The sequence below is a fragment of the Ornithodoros turicata genome, chromosome 1, assembly GCF_037126465.1.
Source record: "Ornithodoros turicata isolate Travis chromosome 1, ASM3712646v1, whole genome shotgun sequence".
Classification (NCBI taxonomy): domain Eukaryota; kingdom Metazoa; phylum Arthropoda; class Arachnida; order Ixodida; family Argasidae; genus Ornithodoros; species Ornithodoros turicata.
The window spans coordinates 211,890,686-211,907,693 of record NC_088201.1 but is presented as its reverse complement, the minus strand read 5'-3'; the positions used below and the strand labels follow the sequence as shown (position 1 = coordinate 211,907,693).

At 46.0% G+C, this 17,008-nt stretch overlaps 1 protein-coding gene across 5 annotated transcripts; it reads left to right on the top strand.

Moving 5' to 3' along the window:
* The first annotated feature begins 6,496 nt into the window (after window positions 1-6,496).
* Window positions 6,497-9,250, top strand: LOC135376090 (uncharacterized). Of its 5 annotated transcripts, none has more exons than XM_064608677.1 (7): window positions 6,497-6,742; window positions 6,807-6,935; window positions 7,123-7,172; window positions 7,445-7,611; window positions 7,705-7,851; window positions 7,913-8,098; window positions 8,168-9,250. In XM_064608677.1, exons 3-7 carry the CDS (start codon window positions 7,135-7,137, stop codon window positions 8,317-8,319), a joined length of 690 nt encoding a protein of 229 aa, XP_064464747.1. In that variant the 5' UTR covers window positions 6,497-6,742; window positions 6,807-6,935; window positions 7,123-7,134; the 3' UTR covers window positions 8,320-9,250. The 5 variants fall into 5 exon arrangements, with proteins under 5 accessions (XP_064464747.1, XP_064464745.1, XP_064464741.1 ...); XM_064608675.1 differs by having other exon boundaries at window positions 7,123-7,175; XM_064608671.1 differs by lacking the exon at window positions 7,123-7,172.
* Window positions 9,251-17,008: the final 7,758 nt, after the last annotated feature.

The following is a 17,008-nucleotide window of genomic DNA, read 5'->3' as shown; positions in this document are numbered from 1 at the left end:
ACTACTTTGATTACAACAGCATTTTTGTATTAAAGGCATGTCAAAGCATTGACAATGTTCTCTGCTTCTGCTATTTTGTGCACATTTTGCCACGTGGTGTAGGTTTTCAAGCTGCACAAAGTGCTTAGCCCTGCACATAACTGCACATACATACTGGCAGTTGTGCACACAACTACTGAACTCAGCACAGGATCCAAAATATAAAATTACATACTAGGGATCTATGTAGACAGGTATACACTAAATGCATATCAAAGAGAGGTCAAACTGCTGATGATCCAAAATAGAAAATCCATGCTAGGAATCTATATACAAGGGGAAGCAAACAACAACTTTATTATGGGATGATGGCTGGGGCTTCCACAGGGATACACCTAATACGTATCAAAGAATAGCAAACTGCTGAAGATTCAAAATAGAAAATGTATGCTAGGTATCTATGTACACAGGTGTACATACACTAAACATATAAATAGGCACACACTACTGAACTCTGCATGGCTGTCAAAATACAAACAACACAGTAAGGAACCATGTGTAAAAGTGCACTATGACAATCGTACGCTACACAGGAATGAAAGAATCACAAGAGATCATGTGCAATCTAGGTTACAACTGAAAGCACTGGATAGACAACAGAACCATGCATATGCTTTTGCATGGAAAGAAAATAACTTCTGGTTACATCAAAACAACGTGCACAGATTATGAACTTAGTCTCACTGCCTGCTGCAGTGCCTTTTGACGTAACGTACTATTTCGTACTTCCTCATTCCTATGTCGTGCAAACCAGAACAGTCGCACCCTGAGAAAAAAGTGAAATAAATCATCATACACTGATGAAGAACATAAACTCAATGTCTTTGGCACAAGTGTGTCCAACACTTCACACAGCTTGGACCTGACCCCTTGGGAGGTGAAGAATGTCTTGACATTTGCTTTGAAGGCCTCCTCGCACGCACCCACAAACGTCGCAAAGGCAGGAAGAGGAACTGACAGCTTTCCAAAGTCAGTACTGTCCACATTCTTTACACTCAAATAAAGTAATAGCTGGCTACTGTCCTGAAATGTGGCATTGTCTTCCAGCAGTTTGCATTTCTGCTCAGAGGGGCAAGTGTGAGCACCGAGAAATTTTGCACCAAGCCACCCTGCGAAGAATGTTGTGCTGTTGGACCCTAGCGGTGATGGCGACTCACTCGGTGCCACGATGACATCGTCAGTAATGTGCGTGGCAGCAGAACATCCAAGTCTGCTCATGTAGTTAGGACCAATAGGTATTGCCGCCAGGAGGGAGTCCACGTCTTCAGCACAGTTTGAGCCCTGCGTAGTCTTAAAAAGTTGTCCGAGTAGCAGATGCCTTACTGCTGCCTGGAACTGAATGCAGCTGGAGTCAGGGTTGCTTCCACACTTTGTCCTAATTATGCAGAAGGTGTTTTCGAGTGCATCCTGGTTCAGCCTTCGAGTGAGGAGGTACTGTATGCCAGAGTTTCGCAGGTCTTCGCTGAGCTGAAGCACGGAAGTCATGGTCAAGCAGAAGCCACGGATACACGGGGGTGGTCTCTTGCATCCAAGAACTGTAATCTTCTCAAACTCGGACAAGCACTCCAGCAAGAAGTCCTTGTGAGCAGACCCCTGTTGTATTGCCGAAGAATATTTTGTCTTGCCATGCAAGTGGCTACTGTTAAGAGTGTCGAAGAGACGGTCGACGCGCTCAACAAATCTGGCTGTGTGGATGGCATCAGGTGGTAGCTGGTGGAAAGTGGATAAGGTGAACATTGAGGCTGCAACATGGTTGCTGAAGATATGTGCAGCCAGTTTGACTTTCATTTTTGAGCTGAACGTTAAATTGAAGTGCCCATCAGTTAGCCGTGGCATGGACCGTATTTCAAGCTGTTTGTCAATGGCAAAAGCATCCCGGATATGCTGTGCCCTTATGATGTGGTTGCCAACCTGGAAGTCATACTTTAACAGCATGTTGCGAAGGCATTTCAGCAGGTGGGGTGGATCAAATATGAAGAACAGCTTCTCATCACCAATAGTGAGATACGGCTTTGCAGTTGTAACCAGCTTCCCCAGTAGAGATATATTCTGGCTTCCTTGGTCACATGTCACAACTTTTGGCCTCAATCCTGCACTCAGGAGGCGGTGGTAGCATTCAAGCAGTTTCTCTTCCAAGTCTGAAGCAGATGCTGCTCTGTGAGTGAAGAAGTAGCCTAAGACCTGCTTCCATGGGGTACAAATGCCTCTAGCCATGAAGAGAAGTGCTTTATTTGCCAACTCGGAGTGAGCATAGTTGCCACAGCTCGGAAATCCTTCAGAACAGTCTTCTGCTGCATTGTAGTGCAGTTCCCTCTTGATGTGCATCTCGTCGAAGATTATCACACAGAGCTTGTCCATTTCAGAGAAGTTTGTCACCTTTCGCTTCACAACATCAAAGACTTCATCTGAAAATCCAGGTCGTAGTGGGATACGTTTCATCCACAGCTGTAGTGACCTCACTGACGGCAAGTGGAACAGCTTTCGGCAGTACCTGTAGCCACGGGGGCTGTGAAAGTACAAGTTCAGCGCGAATGTCTTGTTTGGTGGTGACCAACGGCGCCCAAATTTGCACACACCTCCCATCTTTATCTGTGCCTCAATGAAGTCTGCGACAGTTCCAGAGACGTGACACCTCACATGCTCCATCAGGTCACGGATGGTCCTCGTTCGTCTACGCCTTTCAAGGTCTCTCTGAAGCTTCTTGTTGCGGGCTTGCAACTGGTGCACTTTCTTGCGGAGGTTATCCAGCTTGCCTTTTGTTGGCTGTGCTGGAGCTGCCAGACTACTGGACGATGGGCAATCTTTGGGGGGATGCCAGCCACTTCCACCTGCAAATGGTGATCAAAAAGCATTCACAAGTCTGCGGACTTCATGGCGGTAGAGTATTCGTCACATACCTCCTAAGTGCTGAGGTGACGAGACTGCACGCAGTACACCAGACGACGTTCCTGGCAGAGGAGTGACAACTGCAGCTAGTGGGGAGCCAACAGTGCTCTGTGTTGACAAGGCTGGTGCGTGTCGTGCGTAGCTATGGTCCTGATGAGACAGATCACGCTGTTGCTGACTTTCTTCGGTACCACACTCTGATGAAGCAGATGATGTCGTACAGTTAGCCAACCCAACAACTACGTTACTCAAGTATACCTTCAGCATGGCAAGGATGACTCATCTGGTGAAGGTGTATTGCTCCTGTGCTGCCGTCATCGCAGGCTGCCACAGCTTGCACACGTTCCTCCGTTGAAGGCCCACTGCTTTCAAGTCTGCTCTGATTGGCGTAGGCACTACTTCCTCCTGTAAACCACCAGTAGCACTCGCAATAATTGCCTCTAGAGTTACAACATTTTCATGTGATAACTTGAGCATACTGACTTGTATTATGCTTACCAACGCCATGCAGTGTGCGCTTCAATGTAGGAACTGCATCCCACTGAAGCCTTCCTGTGCGCAAATAAGCAACTGGTGCGAAGTGCTGGGAGCACAGGACCTTAGAGCGAATGGAAATTAGACTCGTATCCGCCTCCAGGTTGCAAAACTCCAGCCACGCCTTGTACCTGCGAAGCAGTTTTATTGTTAAAGAATTATGCAAAGCTGTGCCACGAAAACATGCACTAGCTACAGCAGCCTAACCCTGTATGCCCTACATTCAGAGCTAAAAAAAAAAAAAAAATCAGCAAGCAAAGCAAGCCATCAACATGCTAGCATTGGGTACATGTGAGCACATGCAGCACAGCCCTTTGTGTCCTGTACATGCAAACCGTTGCAAAACTCCTCGTTCAAAGCAGCCCAGCAGCCACATGCTTAAATATTTACATGTTTACCACCTCACTGTGGAAGGATGACCTATCCAGGGAGTGTCCATACAGTCTGAAAGCTGGAAAACAGGTGATACCATTGAAACGCTATTAATCTTATGTAACTTGCACTATGTTCACTTCACCGCCCTCAATAAAACTCGGGGGGAGAGGTACGCATTGTACATCAGCAAACACTGCACGTCCTCAACCAAGTGACTCAGCTCCGTTCTCGACCGTAAACACTTATAATATATAGGAACTCACCTCAAGGGGTCCCGAGGAAAACGGTGGAAACTTATACCGCCCATAGTGTCATCGGCGTCACAGTTTCCTTTCTCCTTCAGGAGGCACCGCTTATGTACGCGCCTCGACATGGTGCGTCTCCCGGTAGAGCCTGCAGGAACAGGTTTACCGGCGTTCTGTTGTGTTTTACCATTGTTCGTGTGTGCCTGCCTTACCTTAGTTCTCCGAGAAGTGTCCCCTGTTCAACTTGGTGGTTTGAAATTGAAAAGACGACGATGAAGAAGAAAACGGCTATGAACAGTCACAAAATGCGCAGTCAACGTACGGCAAACTCGTAGCTAACAACATGCTGAGGGACAGGAACCGGAAGCGTACTCGGCTCTGTCTATAATCATACGTATTACTGGCAGAACGGGCGAATTGCTATATTAAAAATATGCATATTGGATTAATACACACATTATTCGCGCCTCCGATCAAATTATTTTTGTTTACCTTCGTAGTTTGCCCCTCAACAACCACGCTCGCATGTGTATCATGAAGGGCGCAGGGTTGCTAACACAGATTTGGTATTTTTTCTCGCCTTCGCTACCATTTATATGTACCTTGTCAAAGCATGTACACGCCCACGCGCTTTACTGATAAGGTGACGAACGAACATCCACAGCATGGCATCTGTTATCACATCGAGACGTTCAAGTGTGTGCTATTAGGCAGTGATGGGCAGTAACTACTCATGAGGTAGTTTAACTACAACTACTAACTACTTCCCTTAAAAGTAATTGGAATTACTAATTAACTACATCTTGCAAAAAGTAATTAAACTATATTTGTAACTACTACAAAGTAGTTTCAATTACTTTTCCAACTACTTTGTGGAAAATGGCTGTAAGAACAATAAAGGTGTCACTAATAAGTAATAATAGACAGCAATATCGGTTGAAGTAATAATTTAATTCGATGTACATTCGTAATGCGTTCACACCATCCTGGTGCCCCTGAGTCCCAAAGCGCTCACCTGTCTGCGGTCATAAATTGGTACAGAGCAGATACAAAACTCTTCTAGTGCTCCAGTGAGCTTCAAATTTTTCCAGAAGGCAATTCGTCCAACGCCATTCAGAAACAAAGGAGCCGGGACATTTTTTATGGTTGACGCCTTGTAGATCACGACAACCAAATGTCTCAGCAAAGGTGCACGCGATGTAGTGAAAGAGGGTATTTGCAATGCGAACAGAAAATGGTAATCCTAAACGAATGTGCACTGCCGCGTTGCCATTAAAATAGGAGTTGCCGTTAATCGGTGGAAATTGTCTATAGCAAAGCACTTGAATACACAGATCATTTATTAACGCAAGTGAATTTACTCACCCGCACGTGTTTCAAGAAGTTACTGGAACTTCTCACGCTGCCGGACAACGTACGACAGGGGCAAAACCGGCACTCTGCAGTGAAGTTTGCGCTTCCCTCCTTGACCTTAACATTCTTGTAGCAGTACTCAATCACGAAGGAGTCCATCCCGACAGTGACACAGGCAATAACGCCGACAAGAAGAAGAACGTGAAACATGCTGCAACAACAACGAACGCATGCTCGCTGCAACCCAGAACGCTAATACTTGGATTGGATTGCCTCCGGCCGCGACCAAGCGGGTGCCTCGTGCTAAGGGGTCTGCTACGGCTTCGCGCGATCACCACGAGGTCGCGGGCGCGGCTTCGTAGTTAAACTACAGTAGTTAACTACAAAAAATGTAATTTAACTACCAACCTGCAACTACATATGACAGAGTAGTTATAATTACCAAGTAACTACTCGAAAAGTAATTTAACTAGTAATTCAACTACATGTAATTGAACTACTGCCCATCACTGCTATTAGGCACACCCGTCTGCCGTTGTCACGTGACGACTTCGACGTACTGTCCCCTAATTGACAACCATAAATGCAAGCAGAAGGAACAGTTGCCGCTGAAGAAAGCTTCGACATCAAAATGTTTTATTGCTTACACGGAGACACAGGCGGAGACTTAGTTTTCCTTTGTAGTTCGTGGCAAATCCGCATGGTTCGCTGCGAGCGACGAATCGATCTATCCTTCATTTGAGGGACCCCCTTCCCCATGCATTGGATAGGTCGATTGGCACACCCGTATTTCTAGCACACCATATACAGCCCAAACCGCACGTACGAGCCCCAGCGGTCCCCGCGTCCGCGACGGAGAAATGAGATTCAGAACACGAAGAAAGAGGTAACAGAGGAAAGAGGACTGTAGGCTTGTCAAGGTACATATAAATGGTAGCGAAGGCGAGAAAAAATACCAAATCTGTGTTAGCAACACTGCGCCCTTCATGATACACATGCGAGCGTGGTTGTTGAGGGGCAAACTACGAACGTAAACAAAAATAATTTGATCGAAGGCGCGAATAATGTGTGTATTAATCCAATATGCATATTTTTAATATAGCAATTCGCCCGGTCTGCCAGTAATACGTAAGATTATAGACAGAGCCGAGTACGCTTCCGGTTCCTGTCCCTCAGCATGTTGTTAGCTACGAGCTTGCCGTACGTTGACTGCGCGCTTTGTGACTGTTGATAGCCGTTTTCTTCTTCATCGTCGTCTTTTCAATTTCAAACCACCAAGTCAAACAGGGGACACTTCTCGGAGAACTAAGGTAAGGCAGGCACACACGAACAATGGTAAAACACAACAGAACGCCGGTAAACCTGTTCCTGCAGGCTCTACCGGGAGACGCACCATGTCGAGGCGCTACATAAGCGGTGCCTCCTGAAGGAGAAAGGAAACTGTGACGCCGATGACACTATGGGCGGTATAAGTTTCCACCGTTTTCCTCGGGACCCCTTGAGGTGAGTTCCTATATATTATAAGTGTCTACGGCCGAGAACGGAGCTGAGTCACTTGGTTGAGGACGTGCAGTGTTTGCTGAAGTAAAATGCGTACCTCTCCCCCCGAGTTTTATTGAGAGCGGTGAAGTGAACATAGTGCAAGTTACATAAGATTAATAGCGTTTCAATGGTATCACCTGTTTTCCAGCTTTCAGTCTGTATGGACACTCCCTGGATAGGTCATCCTTCCACAGTGAGGTGGTAAACATGTAAATATTTAAGCATGTGGCTGCTGGGCTGCTTTCAACGAGGAGTTTTGCAACGGTTTGCATGTACGGGACACAAAGGGCTGTGCTGCATGTGCTTACATGTACCCAATGCTAGCATGTTGATGGCTTGCTTTGCATGCTGATTTTTTCTTTTTTTTTTTAACTCTGAATGTAGGGCATACAAGGTCAGGCTGCTGTAGCTAGTGCATGTTTTCGTGGCACAGCTTTGCATAATTCTTCAACAATAAAACTGCTTCGCAGGTACAAGGCGTGGCTGGAGTTTTGCAACCTGGAGGCGGATACGAGTCTAATTTCCATTCGCTCTAAGGTCCTGTGCTCCCAGCACTTCGCACCAGTTGCTTATTTGCGCACAGGAAGGCTTCGGTGGGATGCAGTTCCTACATTGAAGCGCACACTGCATGGCGTTGGTAAGTATAATACAAGTCGGTATGCTCAAGTTATCACATGAAAATGTTGTAACTCTAGAGGCAATTATTGTTAGTGCTACTGGTGGTTTACAGGAGGAAGTAGTGCCTACGCCAATCAGAGCAGACTTGAAAGCAGTGGGCCTTCAACGGAGGAACGTGTGCAAGCTGTGGTAGCCTGCGATGACGACAGCACAGGAGCAATACACCTTCACCAGATGAGTCATCCTTGCCATGCTGAAGGTATACTTGAGTAACGTAGTTGTTGGGTTGGCTAACTGTACGACATCATCTGCTTCATCAGAGTGTGGTACTGAAGAAAGTCAGCAACAGCGTGATCTGTCTCATCAGGACCATAGCTACGCACAACACGCACCAGCCTTGTCAACACAGAGCACTGTTGTCTCCCCACTAGCTGCAGTTGTCACTCCTCTGCCAGGAACGTCGTCTGGTGTACTGCGTGCAGTCTCGTCACCTCAGCACTTAGGAGGTATGTGACGAATACTCTACCGCCATGAAGTCCGCAGACTTGTGAATGCTTTTTGATCACCATTTGCAGGTGGAAGTGGCTGGCATCCCCCCAAAGATTGCCCATCGTCCAGTAGTCTAGCAGCTCCAGCACAGCCAACAAAAGGCAAGCTGGATAACCTCCGCAAGAAAGTGCGCCAGTTGCAAGCCCTGTGTTCAGCACCTGTGTTCATAGATACCTAGCATACATTTTCTATTTTGAATCTTCAGCAGTTTGCTATTCTTTGATACGTATTAGGTGTATCCGTGTGGAAGCCCCAGCCGTCATCCCATAATAAAGTTGTTGTTTGCTTCCCCTTGTATATAGATTCCTAGCATGGATTTTCTATTTTGGATCATCAGCAGTTTGCCCTCTCTTTGATATGCATTTAGTGTATACCTGTCTACATAGATCCCTAGTACGTAATTTTATATTTTGGATCATGTGCTGAGTTCGATAGTTGTGTGCACAACTGCCAGTATGTACGTGCAGTTATGTGCAGGGCTAAGCACTTTGTGCAGCTTAAAAAACCTACACCACGTAGCAAAATGTGCACAAAATAGCAGAAGCAGAAAACATTGTCAATGCTTTGACATGCCTTTAATACAAAAATGCTGTTGTAATCAAAGTAGTAGTCATGAACAGTGTGTATGCTCTGAACAAGGTTGTCATTGCTGGAAGCTGATAGTATTTTGGCTGTTTTGCAAGATAAAGTATCACAGACTTCTAAACTGAGCTAATGGACTTGTGCTTTCGAATTCCTCCATAGCATTCATTACGAATGCCAAAAACTGTTGGGAGACATAGCACCACACAGCATGCAAGTATCATATAATGTGACCCAAAAGTGCAAATATGTTCACTTCCGCCTTCTTGGTACGAGAGATATGTGGAAAGCTCCAGACGTGCATGGGGACAGCAATAGTCCTGGGCCCTATCTATGTTTGCTGGAATTTGTACATTATCTTTTTGTGCTTATTCACTACATAGGCTGTCACACTGGTTATTGCACATTATTCTGTCGTGGGTGTTTATACTGGAGTTGGACGGACTACATAATACTGTTTATACTGTATTTATACTGTTTACAATGCCATGGCGAATTTACCTGTGATAAAAGAAAGCAAGCCCCCACCTGGTCTCCTGTGTCCTTTGTTGCACGCATGTCGCTAGTGTTAATTCATCTCTGTTCACAAATTGCTCATGAGCTTTTGCTCTTGGATTTGCTATCAACAGCGATTGTGACATTCTGCGGCTCGGCATCGCGGTGGAAAGAACGCGCTGCGCGAGCGCCTGGCACGCCCCGTGCTATACGTAACGGTGACGTACCACGTGACGTCCAGGTGACGTCATTATGACGAAATTTGTAGTGTGCCCCGCAACGGATGGATGGCGCTGACGGTCTTTATCATGGCCGCCCTTGAAGACGTGGTGGCCAATGCAAGCTGCGCTACCATTTATATGTACCTTGGGCTTGTCCCATGCTACAGTTGGCGATACAAAGAGGTAACCTGAAGAGCGCGCTTTCGTTTGGAGAGAAACAACGTGATGGCGCTAGTAGGCGGCAAACCCACTATTTTTATGCGAAGGGATCTGGAGAACTACTGCAAGTTTGTCGAATTTGTTGATTGAAATCGGTTCCTAGACTGTTACTCTAGGGAATCGCACATTTTGCGCTAGGTATCGCAGTCGTGGGAGCCGTGATAAGCGATTTCGTTGCGTCTCCTTTAGACTGCCATGTATAGGAAATGTGACAAACTTTAATTCGCCAAAATTCAGTGCTTCGCTTCAGGCCTCCAAATATGTGCCACTCCCTAGATAAACTCGAGAGGAACACGCCCGTACCTGTTTCGTGTGGAATTTTAGCGTGGTTCACGAGATCCCTTGGGACAAAGGTTCCCCATACACTTTCTTAAGAAGTGAGTCCGCCTCCCTCAGGTGCGAGTCGAGTCGAGGGGAGGGAAGTGCGGCTTCGGACAGAGGGAACACTCGAATACCCCATTCCGTCTTGATATTGGTACCACAGTCCCAGCGCAGGAATTACAAAATAACTACGCATTACCATGTTATCAGTCACAAACAGTTGGCGATAGACGCATCAGTGGGACTTCTTTCTAGAAATACACAAAGGCGGGGTAAGGGAAGGCTGGGGCTTGTGTGGTTTCAGTGATCATCCGCAAATTGCTATTAGAGTTATAATCGATTCGAGGGGGCTACACATCGGTTGACGGTTGTATTTGGACACCCCGAAGGTGGGGTAGCGGGCCAGTTGGTATGGATCAATCCCAGGAAACTATAAAAGTAAAAGTATTTGATAACGATGTGATGTTCCTGGAGAAGTGGGGCAAAGGGATATGATCGTTGACTGGAATGTGACACGTCGATGATTACAACTGAGGTATTAATAAAAGGAACATGTTTCGGTGTCAATAAATTTTCTGTTGTCGGAAGTCTAGCACAGTGTTTGTCTTCTCCCCTATCAGTCCTCGTTGCAGTGCTAGTTTACTACGATGTATTTGGACAGATTCAACTGGACGCTGCTGGAACCGAGGAACCGAACCATGGCTATGATCATGACAATGAACTTCGGGCAGTTTCGAGATAGAACGCACAGCGAATAGACACGGGCATTGCATTCATGTCGCCTGTTGAGGCTTGTTGCCCTCTTCTTTCTGGAATATTTTTTTCGCTTAGTCAGGATCTCTCCAATTCCTTAACTATGTGTACAAATTGAGGCACGATCGATGATCAAGAGAGAAGACGTTCTGAGGACGGAACAACATAGACAGGACAAATACATACAAAGCCTCAAATTGCCTTCCTTAGAAATTAACGGTGCAAGATGAAAGTTACTGGGAAGGTTAGCCAGCTACAGGACTCGAACCCACATCTTCTGGATTACCGGTCTAGGGCCCTACCAATTGAGATAAGCTAATACACCTCCTCAGCGACTCACAAGGGTGCGTCATCTGAAGGGACAAACAAACCACACTCTCACACTCATCCTCCTTTCACTCTTACATGTTTGCTCACTCATACACACATTCATACGACGGGATTGAATGTATTTGTCCTTGTTGTTCGAGCCTCAGATCATCAAGTCTCTCTTGTTCAACGGTTGCCGCTTGCGTCGATCCCGCCGTATGAATGTGTGTATGAGTGAGCAAAATGTATGAATGAAATGAGGATGAATGTGAGAGAGTGGCTGGTTTGTCGCTTCAGATGACGCACCCTTGGAAGTCGCTGAGGAGATGTGTTAGCTTAGCTCAGTTGGTAGAGCCCTGGACCGGAAATCTAGAAGATGTAGGTTCGAGTCCCACACCTGGCTAACCTTTGCAGTGACTTTCATCTTTCAACGATTGATAATCCCATATACATATAGGAATTACTTCGCATTCAGAACAAAACTCTTAGTGAACCCGTTCGGACACCGCATGCCCAAACTATAAGAGAGGGCAAAACACACGTCAAGAGAGCTCAAATTTCCATGAATGTCACAGGAGCGCATCGTTTCCAATTGTCACGGCGAAAGTTCTTGCAAGGGTAATCTGAAGCAATGCACTCGACAGGGGCGGTGCAGGTAGTAGCTATACGCGAATGCTGTGCGCTTCTATCACAACACTTTTAAGTGCGTCTGATATTCTATTCCGGAGCTGTACCTTATACGCTATGCACAGTTACATGCCACAGGGAGCTACGGGCTCATATGTTACAAAACCAGCAGATTTCCACACAGAAACTTTTTGGAAGCATTCGTTCATGAGCCTTGAGAGGATGAAACTCCCTAATAATACACACTCACCATACATACTGACCATAATACATTAAAGTGGTTGTTTTGGGACTTGAGCTCTCCTTGTCCTGGAAATAAAATAGCAGTCTACAAGATAATGTAATTTGGGTTAGATATACACGCAGCGTGCGTCAGTCAGTCTAGATTGGTGTGGCGACATGCTGCACATACATCAGCAACGCATGTTGGGAGTACTCGTAACGGCTGGATATGTCTCTAGCTGCAACTATGCCAGTTGCACAGATACCATTCATTTTCATCTGTCGAGTACCTCGAGTATATGACCAGCACCAATCACATATGAAGCAAAGCCTCCAAAGACGAGGTCGTGAAGCCGAGATCACTACACACGTCTGTTTCTGTTTTCGCAAATAGCCCACGCTGATCTGACTGAGAGAAGGGGAGTGGCATCGACAGTGTTGAAAATGTACATGAAGACGACGAGGTGGTAATCGACACGGTGATGCGCGTGGGACAACTTGGGTTTTCTTTCTTCACTTGTACCTAGCTTTGCTCATGTACGGACGTACGTATGAGTTTAGTAAAAGCTTTCTGGGAGTTCATCGCTGTTAGCTTTTCTCCTCCTGTTGGGCTGGCCTAGGTCTGGCAGTTGCTCTATTGCCGGTTCAAAGTTTACCGTACAACAACAGTGTCGGCAAAGATGGCGGAACACATGATGTGCCTGGAGTATGGTGGGCTATAAATACGGGTGTGCCCATCGGCCTATCCAATGCATGGGAAAGGGGGTTCCCCCAAATGAAGGATAGATCGAGTCGTCGCTCGCAGCGAACCATGAGGATTCGCCACGAACTACAAAGGAAAACAGTCTCCGCCTGTGTCTCCATCTAAGCAATAAAACATTTTTGATGTCGAAGCTTTCTTCAGCGGCAACTGTTCCTTCTGCTTGTATTTATGGTTGTCAATTAGGGGACAGTACGTCGAAGTCGTCACGTGACAACGGCAGGCGGGTGTGCCTAATGGCACACACCTGAACGTCTCGATGTGATAACGCATGCCATGCTGTGGATGTTCGTTCGTCACCTTATCAGTAAAGCGCGTGGGCGTGCGCATGCTCCGATTTCCAAGTTCGGTGCACAAGAAAATAAATAAGAAAAAAAATGCTATCTCGTCTACTTCTTGAAGGAAAGGACAGACGTAAAATGAACGGGTTCTCGTGGAATAATATCCCAAGCGGCACAATGTACTGAAAGTCGAGTGCAATAGGGGTGAATGGGAAGGTGGAAGCCCTTGAACAGACGCCTGAAACTAAATAACATTGATAAGACGCATACCGTTCACCCCTATTGCACTCGACTTTCAGTACATTGTGCTGCTTGGGATTCAACTGGTGAAAATATTTCTAACATTGCTCTTTCTGCTTTATTCGAGAGCACTTGGCTGGTTCATGGTGGAATTTCATTATTGTGAAGAACGACGATATAGTTTCATGTTTCTGTCGCACGACAGATGTGTGGACAGTTTGTCGGACATTTATTGGCATTAGAGTGAGATCAGTAGACAGCAGAATGGTTCCTGTTGTGGGTTCGCAGTGTACTAAGGGCCACAACAGATTTTGTTCGTCAGTTTGTGATACTATACGAGCGACTCGAAAGCATCGTTGATTCGCCTATCTTCACCTGCTGAGAATCTTTGTCACAGTTTTGCGGCGTTTTGTATGAAACCTGTCCGTCGTGCCGTAAGTCATAAGTCGCAAGACATGCCACTGTCGTCATATGGTACTGTGTTAATGCTTGATAGAATAGATTCCTGTATAGAGTTTCTTGTTTCGTCAGGCTGCCTCAGTTCAAAAGCAAACAAATAAAAAAAACAGTGAAGGCCAGGCGCGGTGATACCTGCAACAAAACAACTGATAACGAGTGACTCGTGTCCTTGTTTGTCCGTATCGCATCCCAAGAACTGACATTCGCACACCAGCGCTCTTTGGCAAACTCTAGTGGAACATCACGTGACTTAGGAAAAATCCGCCAGAGCGGGGCCCTATCGCGGACTTCAGCGTCCCTGGAGCATCCTTCATTTTTGGGTACCTGAAAAACTTGCCGATTGGCACACCCGTATTTCTAGCCCACCATACCTGGAGTGACCTCGTTTTCGTTGGATTGCTTTATGTTTCGATTTTGACTTCTTCGGAGTTGGAATAGTGTGTGTGTTACGGCCGCAAAGTGCAACAGATGATGTGAGCGAAAGGCTGTGGTCACATTCATACGACGGGATCGACGCAAGCGGCAACTGTTGAACAAAGAGAACTGATGTTCTGAGGCTGGAATAACATAGAAAGGTCAAACACATACAAAGCCTTAAATTTCCTACGAAATTAACGATGACAGTCACTGAAAGGGTTAGTCAGCTGTAGGGCTCGAACCCACATCTTCCGGATCACTGGTCTAGGGCTCTACCAATTGAGCTAAGCTAACAGACCTCCTCAGCGACTCCCAAGGGTGCGTCATATGAAAGAACAAGCCGGCCACTCTCTCACTCTCATCCTCCTTTCACTCTTACATTTTTGCTCACTAATACACACATTCATACGACGGGATCGACGCAAGCAGCAACTGTTGAACAAGAGAGAACCGATGTTCGCGGGCTGGAACAACATAGACAGGACAAATACATACAATCCTGTCGTATGAATGCGTGTTGAGTAAGCGAAAATGTAAGGGTGAGAAGGGAGGATGAGTGTGAGAGAGTTGCTGGTTTGTCCCTTCAGATGACGCACCCTTGGGAGTCGCCGAGGAGGTCTGTTAGCTTAGTTGAATTGGTAGCCTTGGGCCGGTAATCCAGACGATATGGGTTCGAGTCCTACAGCGGGCTAACCTTTTCATTGACTTTCATCTTTCACCGTTAATTTATTAGGCGATTTGAGGCTTTTTATGTATTTGTCCTTTCTATGTTGTTCCAGCCTCAGAACATCAGTTCTCTCTTGATTATCGATCGTGCCTCAATTTGTACACATAGTCAAGGAATTGGAGAGATCCTGATTAAGTGGGAAAAAAAGATATATACATTCGAGAAAGAAGAGGGCAACAAACCTCAACAGGCGACAAGAATGCGATGCTCGTGTTTATTCGCTGCGCGTCCTATCTCGAAATTGCCCGAGTTCATTGTCATGATCAGAGTCATGGTTCGGTTCCTCGCTTCCAGCAGCTTCCAGTTCAGTCTATCCAAATACATCGTGGTAAACTAGCACTGCCACGAGGACTGATAGGGGAGAAGACAAACACTGTGCTAGACTTCCAACAACAGAAAATTCATTGACACCGAAACATGTTCCTTTTATGAATACCTCCGTTGTAATCATCGACGTGTCGCATCCCAGTATACACATCAAATCCCTTTGTCCCACTTCTTCAGGAACATTACCTCCTTATCAAATACTTTTACAGTTTACTACGATAGATCCATAACAACTCGCCCGGTACACCACCATCAGGCTGTTCAAATATAACCACCGACAGATCTGTAGCCCCCTTTGATCGATTATAACTCTAATACTAAGTTGCCCCAACAAGCCCCACCCATCCCTTGCCCCGTCGTTGTGTTTTTTTCTAGAAGGAGGTCCCACTGATGCGTCAAACGTCAACTGTTTGTGACTGATAGCATGGTAACGTGTAGTTATTTTGAAATCATATGGGATTATCAATCGTTGAAAGATGAAAGTCACTGCAAAGGTTAGCCAGGTGTGGGACTCGAACCTACATCTTCTAGATTTCCGGTCCAGGGCTCTACCAACTGAGCTAAGCTAACACATCTCCTCAGCGACTTCCAAGGGTGCGTCATCTGAAGCGACAAACCAGCCACTCTCTCACATTCATCCTCATTTCATTCATACATTTTGCTCACTCATACACACATTCATACGGCGGGATCGACGCAAGCGGCAACCGTTGAACAAGAGAGACTTGATGATCTGAGGCTCGAACAACAAGGACAAATACATTCAATCCCGTCGTATGAATGTGTGTATGAGTGAGCAAACATGTAAGAGTGAAAGGAGGATGAGTGTGAGAGTGTGGTTTGTTTGTCCCTTCAGATGACGCACCCTTGTGAGTCGCTGAGGAGGTGTATTAGCTTATCTCAATTGGTAGGGCCCTAGACCGGTAATCCAGAAGATGTGGGTTCGAGTCCTGTAGCTGGCTAACCTTCCCAGTAACTTTCATCTTGCACCGTTAATTTCTAAGGAAGGCAATTTGAGGCTTTGTATGTATTTGTCCTGTCTATGTTGTTCCGTCCTCAGAACGTCTTCTCTCTTGATCATCGATCGTGCCTCAATTTGTACACATAGTTAAGGAATTGGAGAGATCCTGACTAAGCGAAAAAAATATTCGAGAAAGAAGAGGGCAACAAACCTCAACAGGCGACAAGAATGCGATGCTCGTGTTTATTCGCTGCGCGTCCTATCTCGAAATTGCCCGAGTTCATTGTCATGATCAGAGTCATGGTTCGGTTCCTCGCTTCCAGCAGCTTCCAGTTCAGTCTATCCAAATACATCGTGGTAAACTAGCACTGCCACGAGGACTGATAGGGGAGAAGACAAACACTGTGCTAGACTTCCAACAACAGAAAATTTATTGACACCGAAACATGTTCCTTTTATGAATACCTCCGTTGTAATCATCGACGTGTCGCATCCCAGTATACACATCAAATCCCTTTGTCCCACTTCTTCAGGAACATTACCTCCTTATCAAATACTTTTACAGTTTACTACGATAGATCCATAACAACTCGCCCGGTACACCACCATCAGGCTGTTCAAATATAACCGCCGACAGATCTGTAGCCCCCTTTGATCGATTATAACTCTAATACTAAGTTGCCCCAACAAGCCCCACCCATCCCTTGCCCCGTCGTTGTGTTTTTTTTCTAGAAGGAGGTCCCACTGATGCGTCAAACGTCAACTGTTTGTGACTGATAGCATGGTAACGTGTAGTTATTTTGAAATCCTGGCACTGGGACTGTGGTACCAATATCAAGACGGGATAAGTTGTTCGAGTGTTCCCTATGTCCTTACTTTTCGAAGTGGATATCAAACGTGCGCATTAACATGAACGGACGAAGACAGGGGACATGCCTTTTACATG